The sequence below is a fragment of the Podarcis muralis genome, chromosome 8 (assembly GCF_964188315.1).
Source record: "Podarcis muralis chromosome 8, rPodMur119.hap1.1, whole genome shotgun sequence".
Classification (NCBI taxonomy): Eukaryota; Metazoa; Chordata; class Lepidosauria; order Squamata; family Lacertidae; genus Podarcis; species Podarcis muralis.
This window is the reverse complement of record NC_135662.1, coordinates 84,766,443-84,781,078: the sequence shown is the minus strand read 5'-3', so window position 1 is coordinate 84,781,078 and position 14,636 is coordinate 84,766,443. Positions and strand designations below refer to the sequence as shown.

General features: G+C 43.0%; 1 protein-coding gene across 8 annotated transcripts in view; it reads left to right on the top strand.

Annotated features, from left to right (window-relative positions):
- The window catches only part of ENOX1 (ecto-NOX disulfide-thiol exchanger 1), a 273,652-nt gene that overhangs the window by 232,889 nt on the left and 26,127 nt on the right, over nucleotides 1–14,636 (top strand). For all 8 annotated transcript variants that reach the window (XM_077933440.1, XM_028738095.2, XM_028738100.2 and 5 more), the window contains one exon: nucleotides 10,548–10,732. In XM_077933440.1, coding sequence (XP_077789566.1) covers nucleotides 10,548–10,732 — 185 coding nt within the window. The remainder of the gene's footprint in view (nucleotides 1–10,547; nucleotides 10,733–14,636) is intronic.

Genomic DNA, 14,636 nt, shown 5'->3' with positions numbered 1-14,636 from the left:
GTTTGTTAATGCCTCTTCTTACACCAGCTGTCAGTTTGCATTCCAGTTGAAATAATAATTGGCAGACCAATCACCACAGTTGTAATTCATCCCAATCTCCAAAGTAATTAAAAGAAGGGAAGTTTAGCTGACCTAATGGCCTGAGGCTATTCAGGGCTATTATGTGGTGTCTAGGCATGATGGTGGATTAGGAGGGAGAAATGGTTTCCACTCAATGGAAACCACTGAATGGAAACCTTCAATGGCGCAGACTCATACCACTCATCTTACTGCTGATGGGAATTTGCCTGGCTCCAGTAAACAAACCATTGGTCACCCATGTTGAACTTCCTTTGAATTCCCGCCCTTACCCACCCCACCCCTGGCATGATGTAGGGTGAAAGGTGTAGGGAGGGTGCCCATGGCTGTCCCAAAATGGCCTGGTGGGCCAAATGGGGAGGTCTGCTTGGGCAATATTGCTCTGTGGGGTGGAGGTTCCCCACCCCTGTTGTAGTGGGGGGTTGAAGCCAAAGGTGCTGTGACTCTGCTAGAAGGCAGACTAGTGCACTTCTGTCTGAAAGCCAAAACGGGCCGGGCATTATTTCAGGCATGTCCAAAGTCTGTTTTGGGGGCCTAATCTGGCCCGCCAGGAGGTTTAATCCCGCCCCTGTGGCAGTTTATTTCCTGGGGTATCCTAAAAAACAACAACAACCTCAGCAACTTCAATCCTTAAGCCTCAACAACTATGGTCGGCCCTTTGGTCGGCCCTCACGGCCCTTCACTTCATCAAATCTGGCCCTCTTTGAAAAAAGTTTGGACACCACTGCATTATTCGATTTCTCTTTTTGTTAAAAGCAGCTATAGGGGATATCATACTTGACTGGGACTGGGACACAGGCTGTGGGAGTTAAACTCCCCCCTCTGTAGCACCCTGCTTGTGGTTAACGCTTAGCTGGAATGAAATATTCAACGCAGCAATAGAGAAATTAAAATAATAATTTATTTGTCAGACAAATAAATGAGAGGCACAGTGGTATATGGTTACCAAGCTCTGGCCTGCCTTCCTGCCATTATGGCCAGCACTTATATTCCCTTAATCCAGCCCCCTTTGCTCCTCCTTGGGCTGCCTCTGTCCAATCAGCCTGGTTGGATTTCCTATTGGCTGTTTGCTAGAACCAATCACAATAGATACACCCATTTCCTTCTATCCTTATAAGGGAGACAAAGAGCTATATATAAATGACAAATAAGTAATAATATATCTTACATGGAATCTTAATTACCAGCTCACCTCTTGCCCTCCTTGCCCTATTGCCTTCTAAAACAAATGGTTAATCTTAAATTTTTATCTTAAACATATGTCAAGGATCTTGAGTTTCACATCAACATTGAAAGATCTCCTTCATTTGAAGGTTTCTAAACAAATGCCTGACAACTATATATCAGGACTGCTTGGATGGCGTCTTCTTGTCTGGCAGGGGGGCTAGGCTGGTGGCTGACTTAATTTCAGGATAAATACAACTCTTACAACTATATGAAATAAGAATCTAGCATTTCTTAAATCCTTTGCATAATTACATTTAAGCCAATATATTTAAGCTAATATATTTCATACATTATCATAGGTAACCTTTTAAAAGAATAAAACTTCTCAAAGTAGAAAGGAAGGAACTCAGTAAAAAACAGCTTTTAAAGAAGCCTCTTTAGTTTACACCTCCCCCTTTCACCCTCCTTTCCAGCCTCAAAATAAAATAGGAAGAAGCTTCTTCTTCCCCAGCCAAGCCAGTTGCCTTTCCCAACATTTATTGCCCTTTTTAACTCTCTCAGTTTAAAAAAGAAACTGCTTTTAGAAGATTTCCTAAAAATGCTCTCTTTTTCTGTCAGCTAGATGTTTTCCCCATTTGCCTCTGGCCTTAGAAAATACAGCTCAAGGTTTAAGAGAGGCCCATGGTATCATTTTACTATTTGCCCATTCCTAATTATGTTGGGTCTGTGTAACCTTGCTCTTAACCTGTAATTCCCTTTTTACGACTTTGAGAATTGTTTTCTGCTATAAATCAGGGGGGCCCCTTGTCTTAGGAGAATGGCCAAGGTTTTCTCTGCCTGGCATGAAACATTTGAAAATCTAAGCCCATTTAATTTAGGAACCTGATCAAGATATAAGCCAATATAAGTCTTGATTAAAAATGCAGTCTATATTCAGATGCCACACCTCCTCAGTGCCATTTCTCTAATTTTATTCGCCCCTCAAAGCTGCTGTTTGACCAAGGGCAGAATATCTGTGGTGCAACTGGAGCAATTGTTTTGTTATTAGGATGGTTTGTCTTATTACTGCACTTCATAAGCTTTTTTAGCTGAAAAGCTCTGTCTATTGCAGTTGTATAGTATACGAAAAAAATTAAAATACTGATGCTTCAGGACAGTGGAGTTTCCTTCGCCCCTGGTGGCTACAAGCCTAAAATAACTCCTTAGGAATCAACTGCCTGGGCACACTAACCTGAGCATAAGCTCAATTGAACACAAGTGGGATTTATGCATCTGGAACATGCAGTCATCAGGCCAGATTCAGATTGGTTCAAGCCTTGAGGCTGTACTCATTTGGGAGGAGGCAGAAGAACATGACTCTGTATCGTACAAAGATGCATCGCTCCCGTAAAAGGAACCATATTATTATTATCATTTATTTATTAGTTCATCAATTAAAGCTCCACGCTATCCTTCATGTGAAGATCACAGGCCACTTTATTGTAAAGGGCAGTTTACAGTATGGCGCATGGTTTCTAGCGATTTCATGCTCCCTTAGCTATCTTCACAACAGGAGAGGCGGTGAGGAAAAACAGAGATGACTTAAGTGAAATAAAGTTTAATCTGTGTAACGACACATGTTCAGAGTATTTTCGTTTTTGTTTATTAAAGTTGGCAAAATGCTGCTTCCTGGTGTTTTGCTGAGAGTTGTGAAACTCTGCCAGCTCAAGAATATTTTAATGTAGTCCACAAAAGCTTGTGCTGTAATTAATTAGTCTTTAGACTTGCTATGTGGCACCTTTGGGGGGAGAAAGGGGCCCTCTTTGGGTAATTGCCCCAGGGCCCCCAACCACTGCAATCTGACTTTGCATTTGACTTCCTGGAGAAAACATACATTTAAAGGTGGATATGTGTCCGGCTTTACAGAGGATAGTCCTCTATTAGAAGGTGATCTGCATTTAGTGTCGTTTCAAGGGAAATGATGCTAAGAAGGGAATTTGCCCGCCTACCGTTTGTACCAGGACGAGCCAAGCAGGCAGCCGAGGGCACCTGATCACAGTGTCTTCTCCTATCGTATCTCTCCCTTTGGCCAATGGGAGCTGTCACCCAAAAGATCTGGAAGGCACCAGCTTGGAGAAACCTGACTTAGAGGAAGGCGTTTCTGGTTTTCAGGGCATTTTATCTTTTTATCTCTGTCCTGGCAGCAGGGGAAAAAGAGAGAGAGGTGAATTTGGGCCTCTGGTGTGCCTTAATGTAATTTTAGAACTGCATTTGCCCTAGCCCAGGGGTGCTCAAACTTTTTTGAAAGAGGGCCAAATTTGATGAAGTGAACGTGTGTGAGGGCTGACCAAGACATAAACTGCCACAGGGGCCAGATTAGGCCCCCAAAACGGACTTTGGACATGCCTGCCCTAGTCATATTTGAGAACAGCTCTGAAATCCTCTAAAGAGTCCACCATGACTTGAGATGACGGGAGGCTGTGCCTTCGTTGTGCTCTCCCTCTCTCTGTGCCTCTATTCCTTCCATCCCTCTAAATCAGTGGTTCCATTTGGTGGCCCAGCGGGTTCGCCTATCCCAACCAGGGGGTCTGCGGCACCATTCACATAGCAAAAGCTACCATAAAGAAATCAAGAATGTCAAAAGTAGGGGGTCCACGACTTGGCTTTTGAAAAACAGGGATTTACGGACCCTGACGGTTAGGTCCAGTCGCGGACGACTCTGGGGTTGTGGCGCTCATCTCGCTTTACTGGCCAAGGGAGCCGACATTTGTCCGCAGACAGCTTCTGGGTCATGTGGCCAGCAGGACTAAGCCGCTTCTGGCGAAACCAGAGCAGCACACGGAAACGCCATTTACCTTCCCGCCGGAGCGGTACCTATTTATCTACTTGCGCTTTGACGTGCTTTCAAACTGCTAGGTTGGCAGGACTTAGCTAATTGGGAACCACCGCTCTAAAGCACACAAACACACACCCCTTAAGACCTTTTAATTCTGCATATGTTCTTAAGAATCTGCTGTTCTTTCCCCCTTAATAAATATTTCCTCCCCCCACCCTTCTCTTTAAAAATATTTTAATAATTTTATGTGCTTTTAGTATTTAAAAAAATGTTCCGGGATGTCTCCAGGGTATTGTTTGGTCTCATAAAATACCCTAAACACCAACTGTTAGGTAGGCATGCATATAAATATGGCCTGGATCAAAAGCATTGCATCATTTGAGATGTGGGGGGCTCTGCTATTTAGAGTGGGGGGATTAAAATCCCAGAAGACCTCGGGCATGTCTAAAGCAGCATTTTAGATCTTCGCCTTTGGTTTCAATCTAGGTAAAATTGGTTGAGCTGAAGTCCCATTCAAGTGGGCCAGAAGTTTTCCCACGGCAACTATTTTCAGCTCCTTAAGAAAGCTTCCCACACAGTTGGAGATTTATGGGTTTAAGACAACAGAAACATAATAATTAAAACAAAATACACTATAGGCTTTTTTAAAAAATTCACTCCATTATTAATCACCTCATGAGATGGCCCCAAACTGCTCCATTTCTCAGCTGAAGAGGCAAAGCACTTTATGTTTGATTAATAGCACTTGAGAACTTGAGGAAAATGTTCATGTAATTTCTGGGTGAGAATAAAACATTACGATATGATGAATTAACCTTCTAAAGAAATTGTTTAAAATCATGCCAACAAGTGTGGGAAATCTTTCTTTCTCTGTCTCTCTCTTTTTTTTAACCAACCACAGAAAATTATATCAATTATAAGGAACTAATGTTTCCATACTTTACAAAAGATATTCTCAAGTAATTTTATTATTCCAAAATGTCTATTCTTCTCCAAGCGTAGCTTCAAAAAATGTAAGCAGGCCAACAGGGAAGGAAACTAAAGGCACTTCCAGGCCCTTGCTATATTTGAGGGGTTGAGATTCAATTGTATACCAACCAATTCAGATTGCACAATTAAAGGGCTTTCCAGACTGGTATTTCACTGTGGCACATTAGAGTTAGTTGTGGATATATATTGATTAATAAATTATTCCATGATGTGTCCCTAACACAACCACATTATTCCTGTCATATAGCATATAGCCCAAAAAATGCAGGGCAAAAAAAACCCCAATAGTGTTGGTGGTATGACTTGTTACAGGATTTCAGCAGGAAATTACAGGATATGGACTGACTAAAAATGAAGCAATTATATGCCTGCCCCAACACATTTGCAGGCACAAATAATATTGAAAGTGGGGTTGTATATGACTGCCCTGATCCCACTGTGGCCACAAATAATCATGAATGTGCAATAGAAAGAACGTCTACAGGGGCCGAAATTGGATTTGGTGCTCTTGTGCAACAAACTGGACTTTTTGCAGTACAGAAAGTGATGAGAAAGTGCATGAGAAAGTGTGGGATAACAATGAGGAATAGGGGTGATCAAAAAATTATATTTAATTCAAAAGAGTGACAAAGTTAACCAGGAATTTCAGAATGCATCCGTGGTTTTTTGAATTCTTTTCTCTTTACAGTACCTCATCTTCTATATAACATTTGTACCTGGGCAGGACATCTATGACCTGTTGTTGTACATTATGCAGTACTCATCTTGGCACTGTAGATTGATGGCCTCTTCTGACACCATGTTGCACGACATTATGACATTGTGTCCTTTGTTGAGACGGCGATGGTATATTACAGTGTCATCTCTGTAGTCACTATAAATATTTATGCGTGTCAGCTTCTGAACATCTCCTCTTGGCTCTTTTCTCATATTTTTGTGTTGATAACACCTGCTTCAGCTTACTCCTTTTTGATGGGGCATTTGCAAATATTATTTTACTCTGGTTCAGGTTATCATACATTTTAATACACATGCATGTATATTTCTGAGTGGAGACTACTAAACTGAGGATTAAAACTTGTTAATTTCCCTGTCATTCCATGAATATTTCATTGGCAGGATCTCAGTCCCAATCAGAACGCCCGGGGATTCAGACTTGATGGCAGTTCCTGCTGCTGCTCCATCTCTCCTGTGTGCCTGAGAGATCAGTGTAGCTATAGGGTGTGCATCACTCGGGTGTCTCAATCTGTCCTTGGGGTCCCCTGAATTAGCTGACCTCTGCCCTTTATCTCACAATCCCTACCCCTCTCCTCCCCTTGTGAGCCAGTGCGCTAACCTGCCCCCATCCCCCTCTTCACCTCCTTCCAAAACTGGAAGTCCTTGAGAAATTGCCTGCTGCTAATGAATTGCGATGGTGAGGAATTAATTTGAATCCCTCATACTAACCTATGTATGTCACCACATCCTATTAGCATTGCTTCCCTGAACTGTGATTGCTGCTTACAGCTTCTGTTGTGAAAGTAATTTGAAGGGTGGCTCACAAATACCTTCCTGTGCTGCTTTGTACAGTGTTCCAGGCAATTATTTTCTACCAATACTTCCGGGGATGTAAAACTGGTAACCATTAATAGCACCGTGTTCCTTTGTTTTGATTTTCTTTCTAATAAGAAAGCTTGTTGGCCACATTCGGCATGTTTAACAAAGAAAACCAGTTGATGTCAGTCATCATGATGTATCTGAATCTCTGCTTAGCCACAAGGTTCAGGCTTCCAGGACCTCACATGGGGCCTCAAAATAAAAACAAATCTCACATATGGCCCTAGGGGCATGATATGGAATACAGTCGTACCTCGGAAGTCGAATGGAATCTGTTCCGGAAGTCTGTTTGACTTCCAAAACTTTTGGAAACCAAGGCATGGCTTCCGATTGGCTGCAGGAAGCTTCTGCAGCCAATTGGAAACCGCCCCGGACGTTCATGTTCCAAAGAATGTTCGCAAACCGGAACACTCCCTTCTGGGTTTGCAGCGTTCGGGAGCCAAAACGTTTGACTCACAAGGCGTTCGGGATCCAAGGTACGACCGTATACAGGTTTTATCTGTATGTTGTTGATGATTATTTTACTGTTTTATGCACACAGCTAAGAGATTTTATTTTTTTATTATTGAGCAATTTACTGCATTCCTTAATTGAATAAACGTTGGTCTGCATGCTCCTCGGACTGGAAAGGAAAGTAGACATTGGGAAGCAGATAGGCTGAAGGGCCAAGAAGAAAGAGGTATTAGGAGGTAGAAGAGCCAGGGAAGAGGTACCCACAAAGCAGAAGTAGCTAAGAGATGGAAAAGTAAGCAACTTATTTTAACATGCCACCCTAATCTCGGCTGAGCATCTGCACAAGATTCCAGGAGGTAACAGACTCTCACTCAGGATTGTATTTCTGTTGGGAAATTGAGGCCCAGCGGAGATTAGCATCTTTAAGAAATATGGTTTATTTACACATATTTACTACACCTAAAGCCTTCCATGGAGCAGGTGCAGAGCACCCCAAGATTGTCTCTCATCGCCGCTTCCATAGCTCCAGCAGCCAGTCCTGCTCCTGGGTCTCTCAGGGCAGCTTCCTCCAGGCAGCACCGCATGAAGTTGTTGGTCCTTCCTTCTCCTCCTCCTTCCCAGCAGCCTTTGTAGAAAACAGCTCCTCCCCATCTGTCCACTTGTGAGCGTCTTGCTAAGCTACTGCACTTGGTTTTGGAGTTTCCCTATGGAAGCAAGTGGGTGGAGCCATCCTCCCAACACCAGACCTACTGCTTCTTACCTTGATGGGTCTGAGCTGGTGGTGAGGTCATCTCCACGTGACCTGCCCTGCAGGAGCCCTAGGCTGGTAGGCACTGCTCCTGTTATGTACTGAAGTTCTCACCCTGGGCCAGCAGGGGGATACTGTAGATAGTTATGCAATAAGGGATCGAAAGTGACGTTCAGTGATTGGATAGTTTTAGAAAATTGTTACGGTTACATTGTACTGGAGCTCTATATAAGCAGGCTGACTGAACCCTTCAGTTCAGTTCTGTTCTGGCCTGTGAATAAACAAGAGCTGTTTGAAGAATCGCTGTGTCGTCTGATATGTTCACCCACAACTTAACAGCTCCCACCAGTGCAATTGCCCTGCCCCAGCCTTTTGCAAGTAAGCAGCAGAGAGGCTGGTGTCATGGAGGCAGTTGCATGTGTCTTTTGTGTCCCACTAGGTAGGACATACCACCTGCTTTCAGGCGTGCCTGCAAAGCCTTCCCAGTTTGTCGTAAGAAATACTTCAGCATTCAGCTTTATGGTCCTGCAAGGGGAAATGGACTCTTTTCCGAAGTATGTTCCCATGCCTTTTGAAGTTCCTGCTGCCTATAATTTACGTATACTGCTCCTGTCAGATGACAATTAAAGATTCCATAATATAGAACGTGAAAATTACGCCATCACTGGCATGAATCAATAACGTGCCCTTACTTATGAATGCTCATGGAATTGTTTGCAGTTATGAATTTGATTACAGCTGCTGTATAGTGATGTGAATTCACAACAGTACCAGAATAAATAATATACAATATTTATTTACTAAGCCAAACAGTCCTTGATGTTGCCAACAGGAAAGTTTTTTTCTGGAGGAGCGTAGCAGTGTCCCTAAAATGCTAGATAACACATTTGCCGTCCTGTCTATATTTATGCTCAAATAATTTATTTAAATAATGTTGCTGCTGCGATCTTTATAGCTTCCTGCATTTTGCCACACAAATTTCAGTCTACACTGCAGACGGTGCAATTCATTTGCTAAATGTAATTTCCATCTCTGCATACTAATCGATTTCCTCACAAACACCTGCTATCTGTTATGATAATAAAGCTGCCATTCTAAATTGAAAAGGGGCCAAATGCAGCTTCCTAAGGAAATGACTTAAGTGTCTTTCAATGCTACTAATGCAGTAATGCTTCTGTAGTGCCAACATTTTTTTCCAGAGCATTTGCATTTTATATCACTTGGTTCTGTTCCATAATTTCTCTGTCTATGCATAGCCCAATGCTGAGGAAAGAATCCAAAGGGAAAAATCTTAGTTTTCATCTCCAGACTTTCACTCTAGTACTGACCCGCAGTGTGTGTGCAAATCGGAAACAAGGACACGTTTCTTGGAGACTGGATACTGACCAGAAAATCGAGATATGCATATCCCCCAACTGCTGTTGGAGATTAGGCATATTGTGCACATTCTCCATGAGGTCCGGGGAATGTGCACAACGGCTGGTTGTTATGCACATTAACCGCTCACATTATTCTCAACATATATGTGTATAGGGCTGTTTTGCAGAAGATAGAGAGACTTATTTTGTTGCTGTTTTTGTTGCTTCAGAGGGCAAGATTAGAGCCAATGGATGGAAACTTCAGGAAAGCAGATTTCAGATCAACATTAAGAGAAACTCTCAAACATTAAGAACTTTTCAGTAGTAGAATGGGCTGCCTCAGGAGGTGGTGTGTAAGCAGTGGCTGGATACTCATCTGTCAAGGATACTGTAGTTGCATCCTGCACCACAGCTCCTGCACTGAGCAAGGGTTTTGACTAGATGATCTCCTTGCTTCCTTCCAACTCTATGGTTCTATTATTTTCCCCAATAAACCCCCTAATAGAAATTATCAATCAATGTCATTTTGGGAAATGTTTTGTTAACTTGTACAGTGGAAACCAGCTGAAAGTTTAACCTGTGTTCATAGCTATTGTCTATTTTTCTAGCGAAAGAGGTGCAGAAACGCCTCCCTTGTTCTCTTACAATGGCAATGGCGCTCACCTGTGAGGTGCCTCCACTGAGCTCCAGCTGGGGAAAAAGCCCTTCATATTGCACAATTCTCTGGTTTTCTTTCAGTTTGGGGGTGTGTGGATGGGGTGGAGATGTCCCTCCACGTAACCCAAAGCGCTTTTACCGGCACCCTCCTAGAGAGGGATGCTGGGTTCAGCCCTCCAGCATTGAGCCCCATGTTCCACCTGCCAAACGTTGAGGCGGGACGAAGCATCGCAAACCATGCTGCAAAGATCCTGAGCCAATCCAAGTGGGGCTTGAAGTCACCACCAGTCAGCTGATCAGTGCTGACTTCAAGCACCGCTGGGACCAATAAGCGATTAGGAGCTCCCGAGTGGAACCAATCGCAGTGGAGATTGCATTTGGCACCAAATCTAAAATACGCCAGCCCCACTTTCCAAAGAACAATTCGGAACACCTTTTGAGGCTCTCAGTTGCAGAGGAAGAAAATAACGCAGAAAAGCAGGCCTAAACCTTGGTTTGCCTGGTGTATGCTTGAAAGCTCATGCCGGGGTTTGAGTTCTAATCTGTGGTTGGCAAAACCATGTTCTGTTGTGATGTCTGAATTAAGCTTCTTTCATGGTGCCCATCTGCGTTCCGCTGCAAATTGGCTTATCTAAGATTATCTGCATTATCTGTATTAACTACCAGAGTGTTTCCCTTCTTTCAGCCTTAGCTGCTCAAGCTTATGCACTTAAGGAAGAGAACGACAGTCTCCGATGGCAACTGGACGCTTACCGAAATGAAGTTGAACTCCTGAAACAAGAGAAAGGGCAGCTCTTTCGAACGGAAGAAAGTTTGACCAAGGACCAGCAGTTGCAGTTCTTGCAGCAAACGTTACAAGGCATGCAGCAGGTACTCCTTAACTAGAGGTTTGAACTGTTTTTAAAATCATCCTCCCAAACTGAAGCATGCTGGGGGGGCACCAGAAAGCCCCCACCAAATTTGGCGCACTGCTCTGGAAGAGAACTGATTATTACTCCTGTAACCCAAACAATGGAGAAGCTGAGTGTGCTCATTATTTAAAATTTAACACATAAAATTTCAAAAGAAAAAAAACACCTTAAAAAATTATCTGCCTTTTCTTCTTTTCTTTTCTTTCTTTTCTTTTCTTTTCTTTTCTTTCAATATGTGTATGTTCCCCTCTGGGGTACAGGGAGTGTGCATTCACAAAAAAGATTTTAAAATGAAGAGGTGTAAAGTGTAATTAAATGCAAGGGCGATATTTCAAAAGAGGAAATAGAATGGCTGATATTTATCCATCTGTACATGTTCTCAGACACGTTTTTTGAAACTACATGAATTCTGCCATTGGAGCTGTACAGCAGAAAGCAGCAAGTCACTAAAATAAAGGTGCAGAGAAAAGAATTCAAAATTGCTCAAGCATTGGAGAGTGTATTCCTAGTTGTTTGTGAACGTGGAAGCAGTAACCAACAAATGCCCATTGACACTTGTTGTCTTCCCATTCTGTGTGGCAATTTTAAGTACAATGGGTGGCCTAATAGGTGGAGAATTGTGTTTTACTAGGAACAAAATAATGCTTGAGTATGGGGGAAATGAGATATCCCTACAACCAAGTTCCAGCTGGGAAAAGTACATTTGTATTCCTCTGCCATTTTAATTCCTCTGCAACTGCTGGGATAAGGATGTTTGTATCTACTTCAGCTGCACATAAGGACTGCACATTATTTCTGCAATTATCTAATCTTTTGGAAAAGCCCTCTGTCTGAGGAAGAAGCCTATCAGCGAAAATAAGTGCATTTTTTCTGTTGAAAAATAAGGTAAATATGGCAAAACTGGTTTATTTGCAAGCTACTGCTCCCAGTTCTTCTTTTTTCTCTCTCTTCTTTTCAAGATTTCTTCCCACATTTAAAGGACTAGGCAATCAAAAATTGTATTATCATTTTTTTTTCTTGGGTATAAAAATGGCAACCCTTGCAATTGATATTGTCTGGAAATGAAAATCCATTTGATTTAAGGGCAGTTCAGGCGTTGCACTTATACTTTTTGGAGATAATTCTCCTCATAGAGCTACGTTACAGTTTAATTTCACACCCAGTGTGAGGCCTCTAACAAACAAATGGAAATAATGTCCTGTATCCATGGTAACAAATGAGATATGCTTTACCTGATCTCATGATGGAACTGAATGAGGAAACTACAGAATTTAGCTCTGAAAAAAGCATTCGAGACTTATCTGATCCATTCCCTTGACCTTAAAAACAGGTATTCCATCCAGCTCACATCTACCGTAAATTAGGAGCAAATTGTTTTTGGCATCTGTCTCAAGAGACAATAGAGGAATGTGCCTTCTGGGGGTGAAGTCAAATTGTTGGAGAGTCACAGCGCCTGCTGTAGCTGTAGAGGCCAATACAGGAGAGGCATGTTTTGTTGCATCTGGGGCAGGTGAAGAAGTCCAGTTTCGCTGACGCAGAACAAAATTTGCAGCAGAAGGTTCTCATATCCCATAACCCCTGTGCTTTCACAGATAGTTATTATTCCTTATTATCCAAATTGTGGTCACAAAGTTCAGGTAAAGTCAAATCGCCACTGCATGAAATTCAGCACTTCCTCTTTGACCCCAGCCTTCTGCCTCCAAACATCTCTTTCTCAGCCATCCACTGTACAGTCCCTTCTGGTTGGGTTTGTTTCTGTTTTTCTCCCCGTCTTCTCTGTGCATATTCTTCTCTAGGATATTCTGCTTCTGCTCTAACAGGCTCCTTCCGTCTCCTTGTCCCTTCCACGGCCCACATTTTCAAAGAAATATATGGAGTGTCTGTGCTGACTCAGACTCTGGCCTGGGGCTTTGTCTCCCTTAAGGGTCAACCTCTTGCCCCAAGCTCACAAGAAAACATAGTACTAATTCCTGCAGATTTCCGCAAAGTTTTTTTCTGCCCCTACTGACTTTTCCTCCTTCCCTGCCAACACAACATGCCTAATCCAGCCCCTTGCCCTTGAATGAGTTTTTCACCTGCGCACGGGAGATTGCATTGCAAACTAAACTGGGTTCTCAAAAAAGAGTCATCTGCACTGCCCAATATGATAAATTTATAGAAAGATGGTCCTTTTGGAAACGAAATGTGGATTATAATATTCTTTACCTCCCTCTAAAGGTAACTTTGCAAAGGTGGGGAGGGGAGAATATACAGGGGCTTTTATAAGTTTTTATTTTTTCCTTTCCCCTTTTGCAAAAAGTCTAAATAAGAATAAGAGTGCTTTTCAAAGAATGGCATTAAGGAGAAAATAATAGTGGCTGGGCTCTGTGAATGGATCTGTAAGCTAAATGGATTGTGGGGGGTGTAATGGGATACGGAGATTATTGCCTCCCGGTTTCTGATTCATATCACGCTCAGGGGAAACAGGATTCAGGAGAGGTGACTCACCTGAATGGGGTTTTCAAGGACTGGTTTAAGAACCTGATGGCAAGCTTTTCATTTAGTGCCCATGTTTAATGGCGAGAGAGAGAGAGAGAGAGAGAGAGAGAGAGAGAGAGAGAGAGAGACTATATAAGGTTGCAGTTTCCTATATCTCATATCGCTACTCCAAAAACTGGGAGCAAATCTCAAAATGCAATGTAGAGTTTTGTTTTGCTACTGAATAGCTGGTTATATATATTATTATTGTTATTTTTAAACCCAGTTACCATTTTCCTCTCTAATCGGATCATTTCACATGAGGTGTCATCTGTAACCTGAAAGTTATTAAGATTCTCAGGTTCTTTCGTTCAGGGGGGAAAACTTAAAACACTAGTGACAAAAAATGGCAACGAATCATTCAGTATGGATTGCAGAATATTTCCAGAATAAATGTTGCTTCAGCGGCACATACACTAAAATTGGAATGATACCGAGAAGATTAGCAGGCTAAATGACATGCAGGGTTCTGGAAAGGGAAAATGCATTATATTCTAAGATGCTGTGTTATTCTGGTGTAAGAGATACACATTTCAAGTCAGAGTTGGCAGATAGGCATTTCTTGAATTGGGGCAGGAATGAGGCAGCGGTAGCAGAGCAACTTAGGCATGCGGGTGGCGCTGTGGGTTAAACCACAGAGCCTAGGGCTTGCCGATCAGACGGTCGGCGGTTTGAATCCCCGCGACGGGGTGAGCTCCCATTGCTCGGTCCCTGCTCCTGCCAACCTAGCAGTTTGAAAGCACGTCAAAGTGCAAGTAGATAAATAGGCACCGCTCCGGGGGGAAGGTAAACGGTGTTTCTGTGCGCTGCTCTGGTTCACCAGAAGCAGCTTAGTCCTGCTGGCCACATGACCAGCTGTCTGCGGACAAATGCTGGCTCCCTCGGCCAATAAAGCAAGATGAGCGCCGCAACCCCAGAGTTGGTCACGACTGGACCTAATGGTCAGAGGTCCCTTTACCTTTACCTTTACATACTACACAATATGGGGATGCAGGTGGCGCTGTGGTCTAAAATAGTGGACTTGCCAATCAGAAGGGCGGCGGTTCGAATCCCCGCGACGGAGTCAGCTCCCGTTGCTTGGTCCCAGCTCCTGCCAACCTAGAAGTTTGAAAGTACAGTGGTACCTCGCAAGACGAATGCCTCGCAAGACAAAAAACTCGCTAGACGAAAGGGTTTTTTGTTTTTTGAGCTGCTTCGCAAGACGATTTTCCCTATGGGCTTGCTTCGCAAGACGGAAACGTCTTGCAAGTTTGTTTCCTTTTTCTTAACACCGTTAATACAGTTGCGACTTGACTTCGAGGAGCAGCTCATAGAACGCGGTGTGATAGCCTTTTTTTGAGGTTTTT